The sequence below is a fragment of the Notolepis coatsorum genome (assembly GCF_963971535.1).
Source record: "Notolepis coatsorum genome assembly, chromosome: 14".
Taxonomy (NCBI): domain Eukaryota; kingdom Metazoa; phylum Chordata; class Actinopteri; order Aulopiformes; family Paralepididae; genus Notolepis; species Notolepis coatsorum.
The window spans coordinates 40,502,391-40,513,441 of NC_140178.1; the positions used below are offsets into that span (position 1 = coordinate 40,502,391).

Below are 11,051 nucleotides of genomic sequence, written 5' to 3' on the forward strand. Positions count from 1 at the left end.
GGCCGCCACTTGTTAAAAAGGAGTCGCCCCAGTGTAAAACACCTCACCGTGTTCGTTTTAGCCGTCCTTCCCAGACCTCGTCAACACAGTCAGCTCAACTTTTCCCTCCCGCAGAAACTCTGACGGATATTTATAATTACAAGCCCAACGCTTACCTTGGTGTCGACAACCGGCAGAATTTCTACGGGAGAGGTCCGGAGCTGGCCGTGTGAGGGGACCCGGCAGGGCGGTCTACAGGTCAAGGGTCACCAAATGTTGTGGAAAGGTTGTTTAACACAGCAGGAGACGATATTTCCAATTGTAACAAATAGGTAATTTATTTAAGAAGAGAAGTTCTTTAACAGCAAGAGCTATGGGTCAAAGAAGATCACCACGGCTTGAACAAAAAACACTCTCCCCTGGATCCCTTTGCCTGTCCCTAAATCCCCTCTCAGTCCTGCCCCCCCATGACAGATATGATGACGTATCACATCATGTCAGATCTGACATGACGTACATTAAGATGATACGTAGATTTAACATCGGAGAGAGAGAACATGAAGAGAGATAAGCAAGATATGATATCCACACACGATATGATGTAGAGAGTGAGATGTGTGTGTGTGTGTGTGTATGTGTGTGTGTGTCTGTGTGTGCGTGCGTCTGTGTACAGACGTATGTGTATTGTATGTGTGTATTGTGTATGTGCGTGTCCGTGTGTCTGTGTGTGTGTGCTGTGCCTGTGTCTGTGTGTGTGTGCTGTGTATGTATGAAAGAGAGAAAAGAACAAGATAAGATTACCAGCACACAATGTGCCGTACTGAAATGTCCCTCTGTCCAAGTTGTTTTAAGAACGTCAGCCAGACGTCTTTCAGCACTGCTAGTTGACCTATATTAAACTAGTCCACCTCATACACATTTTCCCCAACAGTAACTTCATAGCTTTATTGCTAGCTTCAATACGTGTGTGTGTGTGTGTGTGTCGGGTTGATTGATTGATTGAAAACTTTATTAACAGATTGCAGAATGGGTACAATACAGTACAGCTCAATACACACAATTGTTATGGGGATGCAGACCAGAGAAAGACTTTCGTCTTGTTTACATCAGGGTCCCCCATTTTCAATTCATCAGGTTGATGAATTCATTCAATGAACTTCATTCATTCATGAAGTTGACATCACGGCGCTCTCGCTATGACGACCAGCTACACTGACGGCGGGTACTACCTGCAGTGGAAAACGAACAAAGTACCAATTACCAAAAGCGAGTAGAGTAGAGTAGAGTCAAGTAGGTACCATGCAGTGGAAAAGAGGCATTAGTAAGCCTAATGTCTCAGCCTAGTAAGCCTAATATATCAGCCTAGTAAGCCTAATGTCTCAGCCTAGTAAGCCTAATATATCAGCCTAGTAAGCCTAATGTCTCAGCCTAGTAAGCCTACACTGTAAGAAAAAAAGCTGCAAGAAAATGGTAAATGTCTGGCATCAATGGTTTTGATGAAATAATAGCAGAGACATTCTGCATATGACACTCCCTGACACACAAGGCCCCAAATCCCTTTCCCAAATCCCTCTCCCGCTCCCTTGTCTCTCTCTCTCTCTCTCTCTCTCTCTCTCTCTCTCTCTCTCTCTCTCTCTCTCTCTCTCTCTCTCTCTCTCTCTCGCTGACATTCTAGTGCCACTTAAGTGCAAATAAAGTACACCAAAAACGTCATAACAAGCTCGCCAGATGGCTACACCACAGATCGTTATCAAATGGCACATCCCCTCACTCCACAAAAACTCACACACACACACACACAGACACACACACACACACACACACACACACACACACACACACAGACACATAGCCCCTCCCCATTACACATTTAAACAGCTTATAAAAGATAAGAATATGAATATCAACAAGAAAATAAAACGAAATAAAAACTAAAAGGAAGCAAGGTGCAGTCCATTTGCAAGAAACAGTAACACCATCAAATAAACTCTCACACACACACACACACACATAGCCACTCCCCATTAGCCATTACACATTTAAACAGCTAGCCATTAGTCTTATCTAAGAAGTAAAACTGCCCACATAGCAAGGCCAGATACAGGTTAAGTACCTCACCACAACGATCACAGATCGTTAACGATAAGACACACACGCACTCATGCACGGCTGACATAGCGGTGTCCAGATACACAGCCACTGGCAATGCGCTCAGCCGCTCAGCACCCCCTTGCTCTCTCTCTCTTTCTCTCTCCATCACACACACACACACACACACACCAAGTGACAATATGCCATAAAAGGGCATGACACAAGGGGAGAAGAAGACACAGAAGGCGGATCTCCTCACTTTTTTTTTGGACCACTTGACCGGCCGGTCAAACAAACTCTGTGTTCCAGAACTAGTACCTTGTTCATTCAGTTTTTATAATAAACTACCTCAAAAGTGTTTAATTCTTTACTTCTTTTTTAAATCTTATTACCGATCGGGTTTCCAAGTTTACAATCTCGACAGTTTCCAAATACTTACTCTTAAATTACAGTCAAATCAAATACATTTACAGATTACAACCTTTATTTAATGGTTAATATTTTGATAAAAGGTAATTTACTGTATTTTTATGGCATTTACACTTAAAGTAGAAAAACAAAAGTAATCTGTAAAATAATACAGTGAATTTCCTGTGAAAAAACATAAATCTTTTACAGTGTTATGTCTCAGTCTAGTAAGCCTAATATCTCAACCTAGTAAGCCTAATGTCTCATCCTAGTAAGTAAACCTAATATCTCAGCCTAGTAAGTGTTATGGTTTGTAACCGACCCCAATCGCACAACACAAGACAGGTATGATGGTTTGCCAAGAAACAGATATTTATTGAACAACAGGGAAATACAGGGAAAAGGGCACTGTCCCTTTAAGGGAGAATCACAAATACAGGAATATAATATGAGGGGAAGGAAAGGTGCCTTTAAGAGGCGGGCAGGAAAAGGGAACACTAAGGGAAAGTAAGGGAACGCCTAAGGGAAGGTTAAGGGAACGCCTTGGGACAGAGGAACTAGAGACTAGGTAAACCAGGGACAAGGAGAACTAGGGAGAGAGGACTAGGGACTAGGAGAACTAGGGAACAGGAGAAACGGGGACTAGGGGAACTAGGGACAAGGAACTAGGTGGAACTAGAAGGGGAGAACTTGGGACCAGGAACTAGGTGGAACTAGAAAGGGGAGAACTAGGGAACAGGAACTAGGTGGAACTAGAAAGGGGAGAACTAGGGAACAGGAACTAGGTGGAACTAGAAAGGGGAGAACTAGGGAACAGAAGGGACTGAGGCCCGCGGAGGCGGGCTGGGAAACAGGGAGGAACTGGGAGGACTGGTGGGAAAACATCTGGGCCGCTCTGCAGGACAGAGGAGAGAGTTAATGCACAAAAGGGAAAAAACAGAGCAGGTGCAGAACAGTCCAAATAACAAAGTGAACAAAGTAATAATATCTTCGTGTGACAAACACACAGGGGGAGATGTAAAGTCCAAAAATACTATTCTAAGTGAGAACCAAAAACAGAGGCATTACGCTGGGAGATGAAATGTCCAAACTAACTAACAGAGGCAATACGCTGGGAGATGAAATGTCCAAACTAACTAACAGAGGCAATACGCTGGGAGAGTGACATCACAATCAAAACTCACCCAGGCGTATGCGTAAAGGTAAAGGGGCAGCAGCGGGAACGGGGGCAAGGGCACTACGCTGAGTGAGTGACATCACAATCAAAACTCACCCAGGCGTATGCGTAAAGGTACGGGGACAGCAGCGGGAACGGGGGCAAGGGCACTACGCTGAGTGAGTGACATCACAATCAAAACTCACCCAGGCGTATGCGTAAAGGTACGGGGACAGCAGCGGGAACGGGGGCAAGGGCACCACGCTGAGTGAGTGACATCACAATCAAAACTCACCCAGGCGTATGCGTAAAGGTACGGGGACAGCAGCGGGAACGGGGGCAAGGGCACTACGCTGGGTGAGTGACATCACAATCAAAACTCACCCAGGCGCATGCGTAATGGTACAGGGACAGCAACGGGAACGAAGGCATCGCCACCGGGGCGGCTGGCTGTCCGAGCCGAGGGAGAGAGTGCTGGAACAGTGGCGGTGACGAGGGCATCGTCCACCGGGTAGCCGCTGTCGGAGCCGAGGAACAGAGTGCTGGAACAGTGGCGGTGACGAGGGCATCGTCCACCGGGTAGCCGCTGTCGGAGCCGAGGAACAGAGTGCGCGCCACACCTTGGTGTGCGCGTCGGAACAGGGAGCTGGAACAGTGGCGGTGGCGAGGATGTCGTCCACCGGGTAGCCACTGTCGGAGCCGAGGAACAGAGTGCGCGCCACACCTTGGTGTGCGCGTCGGAACAGGGAGCTGGAACAGTGGCGGTGGCGAGGATGTCGTCCACCGGGTAGCCACTGTCGGAGCCGAGGAACAGAGTGGCGCGCCACACCTTGGTGTGCGCGTCGGAACAGAGAGACGCATCGGGGTGCGTCTGCCAGGAGGAGTGTGCCAAGCACGAAGGTCTGGAAGATGCGCGTCTGTGCGCCGGTACGGAGGAGCGTGCCAAGCTCGAAGGTCTGGAAGATGCGCGTCAGTGCGCTGGTACGGAGGAGCGTGCCAAGCTCGAAGGTCTGGAAGATGCGCGTTGCGCGCTGGTCTGGAGAGCGTGCCAAGCTCGAGCGTCCTTGGAAGATGCGCGTTGCGCGCTGGTACGGAGGAGCGTGCCAAGCTCGAAGGTCTGGAAGATGCGCGTCAGTGCGCTGGTACGGAGGAGCGTGCCAAGCTCGAAGGTCTGGAAGATGCGCGTTGCGCGCTGGTCTGGAGAGCGTGCCAAGCTCGAGCGTCCTTGGAAGATGCGCGTTGCGCGCTGGTACGGAGGAGCGTGCCAAGCTCGAAGGTCTGGAAGATGCGCGTTGCGCGCTGGTCTGGAGAGCGTGCCAAGCTCGAGCGTCCTTGGAAGATGCGCATTGCGCGCTGTGGACTGGAGAGCGTCTGCGCTGGTCTGGATGTGCGTCAGGACGACAGCTGCGCGGGGGGTCTGAAGTGGATGACTGGGATGCCTCCCGTGGAAGTCTAGGGAGCGCAGACCAGTCCCACTCTCAGGCAACGGCGACAGCAGGCGAAGGCTGGAGCAAACATCTCGACGCCGGAGAATGGAACAGCATAGGCAGAACAGAGGATCTCCCGAAAGAGTCTAGATGTTTAGAGAATATGACTCGGCAAGTATACAACACGACCCCACGCCAAAACGAGGGGAAGCGCCCTGGTATTTAAAGCCCACAGGGGGACTAATTAGCCTGCCACCACAGGTGCGAGAGATAATAGAATATCAAACAGGTGTGGCCACTAAGGGTAAGGAACGAGAGGGTGGGGGCTAGAGAGAGTGAGTAGGGAATTCCTAACAGTAGGCTTAAAGAAGACAGAGAATAGGGAATTCCTAACAGTAGGCTTAAAGAAGACAGAGAATAGGGAATTCCTAACAGTAGGCTTAAAGAAGACAGAGAAAAGGTAGTGAGCAGCGGGCAAAACCTCACAGTAAGCCTAATGTCTCAGCCTAGTAAGCCTAATGTATCAGCCTAGTTAGCCTAATATCTCAGCCTAGTAAGCCTAATGTCTCAGCCTAGTAAGTAAACCTAATATCTCAACCTAGTAAGCCTAATGTCTCAGCCTAGTAAGCCTAATGTATCAGCCTAGTAAGCCTAATGTCTCAGCCTAGTAAGTAAACCTAATATCTCAGCCTAGTAAGCCTAATGTCTCAGCCTAGTAAGCCTAATGTATCAGCCTAGTTAGCCTAATATCTCAGCCTAGTAAGCCTAATGTCTCAGCCTAGTAAGCCTAATGTCTCAGCCTAGTAAGCCTAATGTCTCAGCCTAGTAAGCCTAATGTATCAGCCTAGTAAGCCTAATGTCTCAGCCTAGTAAGTAAACCTAATATCTCAGCCTAGTAAGCCTAATATCTCAACCTAGTAAGCCTAATGTTTCAGCCTAGTAAGCCTAATGTCTCAGCCTAGTAAGCCTAATATCTCAGCCTAGTAAGCCTAATGTCTCACTTGGCCAATGAGGTTTTCCTTCGGCTACCTGGTAGATGTTTGGCTTCCAATGCGGGAGTTAAAATCCAAGAATGTTATACGAGCACATGATTCTGGCAATACAAAATAATGTTAGCACATCCGGGTACTTGTGGGATACATGTTAGCGATGCTAGTTATCAGTGGTCATTATGTAGCATGAGACCTGCCCAACAAGTTCATTATTCTGTTGGTGTTAGTTGCATCTTGAGCACTAACAGTTTCCTCCTTGTGTGGTGACATAGAGACTATAGTTTGGGGACAAGTCTGTGCACACAAAGGCTACAGCAATTTACATGTCAACAGTGTAACGTACCCTTCAATAATAATAATAATAATAATAATAATAATACATTTGATTTAGAGAGAAGCGTCTTTCTCAGACTCAAGGACACTTTACATAAAGAGAGAGAAGCTATATAAAAGATAAGATAAGAATATGAATATCAACAAGAAAATAAAACAAAATAAAAACGAAAAGGAAGCAAGGTGCAGTCCATTTGCAAGAAACAGTAACACCAAAATAAACAAAAACAAAAGCAACAAGGTCAGTAGCTTAAAAAAAAGAGTCAGGTGGGGTGAAGGGGGTGGGCTACTTAGGAGAAGTGCCGTGTTGCGAGAAGGCAAGTGTGAACAGGTGTGTTTTTAGATGCATCTTGAAAAGGTTGATGGTGTCGGAGCCTTTGATGGAAGGGGAGAGGTAGTTCCACAGCCTGGGGGTAGCTACGGAGAAGGCTCGGTCTTCAAAGTAGGGATGTAGTGAATGATGATTCTGTATATTGATGATTATTGCCGCTACTGTGATCATCATCGACTGGAGTTCATAGTTTAGCCACCTTTAATTTGACCACTGAGTCATCGCAAATCCTTTCATGGTGCAACTGAGCAGCCATTACATGTCATGTTTCAGTAGATTATGTAGGCTGCGCGGTGAGTAGCGATGATCTGCAATTTGCCCACATACTGTACATACTATACAAGTCACAATTGGCGGATTTGGAAACACATAATTTTGGGTACTACAAGAACACATGCATTAGTTCATGAGAAATGTGGCCATCTCTACATCGCTGATGTTAATTATTCTGACTGGGGCAATGTTGTTACTCACTCTGGGGCAATGGGTAATGTTAATAATAATAATAATAATAATAATAATAATAATAATAATAATAATAATAATAATAATAATAATAATAATAATAATAATAATAATAATAATAATAATAATAATAATAATAATAATAATAATAATAATAATATAATAATAATAAACTTTATTTGTATAGCACCTTTCATACAAGAATTGCAGCCCAAGGTGCATATAATTAGCATAGAATTGGCATAATTATAGACAGGCATAAAATGAGTAGATAATTGATATTAAAACCTCTCGGAAAGTCCTTAAAACCTATAAAAGAAAATATTGTAATAGATTTCTTATTAATTATGATAGATTTCTGACATTAAAATCTATAAAAGACTAGCAGGTTTCTCACTAAATAAAAGCAATGCATAAAGTGCAAACATACAATGAGATAGAAATAAGAATAAGAGCAGTGCAATAAAACAGACATAAATTAGCATAATGCGATGTTGTTACTCACTCTGGGGTAATGTTGTTAGTTACTCACTCTGGGGTAATGTTGTTACTCACTCTGGGGTAATGCTGTTTCTCACTCTGGGGTAATGCTGTTACTCACTCTGGGGTAATGTTGTTACTCACTCTGGGGTAATGTTGTTACTGTACTCACTCTGGGGTAATGTTGTTACTGTACTCACTCTGGGGTAATGTTGTTACTGTACTCACTCTGGGGTAATGTTGTTACTGTACTCACTCTGGGGTAATGTTGTTTTTCACTCTGGGGTAATATTGTTACTCACTCTGTGGTAATGTTGTTTCTCACTGTGGGGTAATGTAAATGTTGTTTCTCACTGTGGGGTAATGTTGTTACTCACTCTGGGGTAATGTAAATGTTGTTTCTCACTGTGGGGTAATGTTGTTACTCTGGGGTAATGTAAATGTTGTTACTCACTCTGGGGTAATGTTGTTACTCACTCTGGGGTAATGCTGTTACTCACTCTGGCTGGGTAATGTTGTTACTCACTCTGGGGTAATGTTGTCTCTCACATAGTGCTGTTTCCAAATCAGCTGGGGGCATCTTTATACTATGCTATGAAAGTAATTTTGTCTCCTTCCAGTGGACAGGGAAATGTACATGGTGGGCAGCTACGGCCCGCGGGTAGAGGAGCACGAGTTCATGACCCCTGTGGAGGAGGCGCCCAAGGGCATCCTGGTGCGTGGCAGCTACCACATCAAGTCCCACTTCACCGACGATGACAAGACAGACCACCTGTCGTGGGAGTGGAACCTCAACATCAAGAAAGACTGGAACGAATAGAGAGAAGGCGATGTCACTTCTCTCTTCCATCTTTCATCCCCTTGCTTATTTCCTTCTTCTTTATCTACTCTCTACCCATCCCTCCTTTGGCTGATTCCACCTCCCGGGAGTGTGGAACCTTAGCATCAAGAAACATTTGGGTGAACAGGGAGAAGGGGTGATATATTCCTCTCCTTTCATTTCACTCTTCTGTACTCTCTCTATCCTCTCGCCCCTTACTTCCTCCCTTGTTCCCCCGCCCCTGGGGAGGTGGACCTGGGAACAAACAGGGGGGGGGGTGACAGTGCTTTGTTTTATATCCCTCTTTTATTCCTATATATATCTATATATATTCATCAGCTTTCTGTCCATCGTGTATCCATCCTATCTACTTCTCCTCCTTGTTCCCGTTGAGCTGTTTCTGGGAATTATGCTTTGTTCTTAACTGGAAGGACTGGAGCAAGGAGGGGACCAGCCTCATCTCCTTTTCTCCTCGTCCCCTGTCCTCCTATGCTACCCTTTCATTCCTTCCTACCTCTCTCTCTCTCTCTTTCTCTCTCTCTCTCTCTCTCTCTCTCTCTCTCTCTCTCTCTCTCTCTCTCTCTCTCTCTCTCTCTCTCTCTCTCTCTTTCTCTCTCTGTCCTCAAACCCACCACTCCTTGCTACCGAGAAAGCCTGCAAGTATGAAGTGGAACGGCTAGAATAGGCCTTTCCTAGAGTATTGTGGGTAATCTCCTTCGCTTCACTAAAAAGGCATATTTATGCTTAGGGTGCTCAGCACACTTGACAACTGTCTCGACAGAAAATACACATTTTCTACTGGAAAAAAGGGTGAAGTCTTTCCTTAATGTCGCACACCTCCAACGTGTCATGTTGAGGACACTGTCACAGTGTTATTGAATCAAATGCCAACCTTGCCATGAATATACTTGTGGTGTAACTTTGGTTTTTAGCTGTTAACATTTGTTGCTACAGTATACACGCAGAGGACAGATTGGCAGAGCAAATAGGCCTAAATACAGTCGGGAGCTTGGCGTCTTTTGTTAACATGATAGAAGCCTTCGCCAAAGCATGGTAATAATGAATGAAGATTTTCTGTTGAGAGTCGGTTGTGTCAAGCGCCCTACCGTAAATCAGACTTAAGATGGCTGTCATAGAATTTAGTTAATTTAGTCGTGGGAATGAACATTATTTCATGTGTGGGCAGTGCATGAGACTCAGACAGATGGAATGTCCAGATCAACTGCCTGTGGAGTATTTATCCAAACAATGCCTTTGCCATTGTAACATATTAGCCTTACGAGTCTCATGCCAATAATGATTTCCATGATGACACTGACAAGCATTATATGTCGGCCATTTTATGGCTTACCAGCCAAATGACCATTCATGAGTATGGATTTGAATGAGAATGGCCGTTCTATCAATTAATTGACCCATTTACAACCTGTCCTATTTCCTTGACCCTCCAATCACAGCTGTGGACAAACGGGCTTGAGATAGGTCAGTTCTGTGGGTGCCTCCTCTGTTTCCTGATCTCTCCTCCATTCTGTCTTTTATGCCTCATCATATTGTCCTCCTTCCTCCACTCGTCTAAAACATTGGTCTTTATTTCGCTATATGTGGTGCAGTGACTTTGGACCCAGGTCAGAGGAAGGGGGGGGGGGGGGGTTGTAGTAGAGCAGCCATGGCAAACCTGGGCAGTAGCTAACTGAGATGCCAAAATCAAAGAACTTTGGGATAAGTATGATCAAAGAAAATGAATGTCTGCACACAGCTTCATTTCACCAAAACCACCTGGAACAATGCTTGGTTTGGTTTAGGGGAGTAAGGAGGGGACACCAGTTCATTGTGTGCAGACATTACATCTTTTTTTATCAGACTTTTTCAACTCTGTACCAGATTTTGTAAAGCTGCAATATAACTATTTTCTGACCACTCTGTGAGTCGCCACTATGAACAAACTCCATTTACCCCAAAACAAACGCCTCTCGCTTATAAACATAAAAATTAATGACAGGCATAATCTTTTTTGTAAGTAAGAGAGGACACCATGAGACGTTCTGATGGCAGGTGGTCAGAAGAGGTTTTGAAAATGTGAAAGATACTGTCAGAAAATAGAAAATAGCAGCTGAAGTATCTTTTGGGTGCATATACTCCTTTTCTTCTAAGTGATATGATGACCTCCCCATCCTTCCTCTTCTTCTCTCTTCTCCTCTCTTTCCCATCCTTCGATCTCATTCTCTCTCTCACCCTCTTTCCACATGGAGCCCTATACCTGAACGGCAGCAGTGGCAGGTATTAATACAGGACGTTAGTCAAAGGCACAGTTGTATAGTGAAAGAGAAGTCGATTTTAAAACTAGAATGATTCCAGGACGACTCGTCCGTTGGGCGCGTTAGTCGAAAACAAAAGTGCACAGTGCAGGGAAGTAGATTGTGGCACGAATTATCACACCGCAGAATACGGTGAGCAGTTGCTACGAGGTGTAAAGACGTGAAGTCTTTCATTTTCTTACCTCATTAGTTATCGATTTCTGCATACAGCCGGGGGGAGATGCATCTGTATGCAATAACCGTACGCCCACAAA

General features: G+C 45.2%; 1 protein-coding gene across 1 annotated transcript in view; it reads left to right on the forward strand.

Moving 5' to 3' along the window:
- The window catches only part of arhgdig (Rho GDP dissociation inhibitor (GDI) gamma), a gene marked incomplete at its 5' end in the record, with an annotated part of 14,164 nt that extends 4,030 nt beyond the window's left edge, over positions 1–10,134 (forward strand). Inside the window, 1 exon segment of the mRNA XM_084329089.1 lies at positions 8,283–10,134. Coding sequence (XP_084185215.1) covers positions 8,283–8,482 — 200 coding nt within the window. The 3' untranslated portion in view covers positions 8,483–10,134.
- Positions 10,135–11,051: the final 917 nt, after the last annotated feature.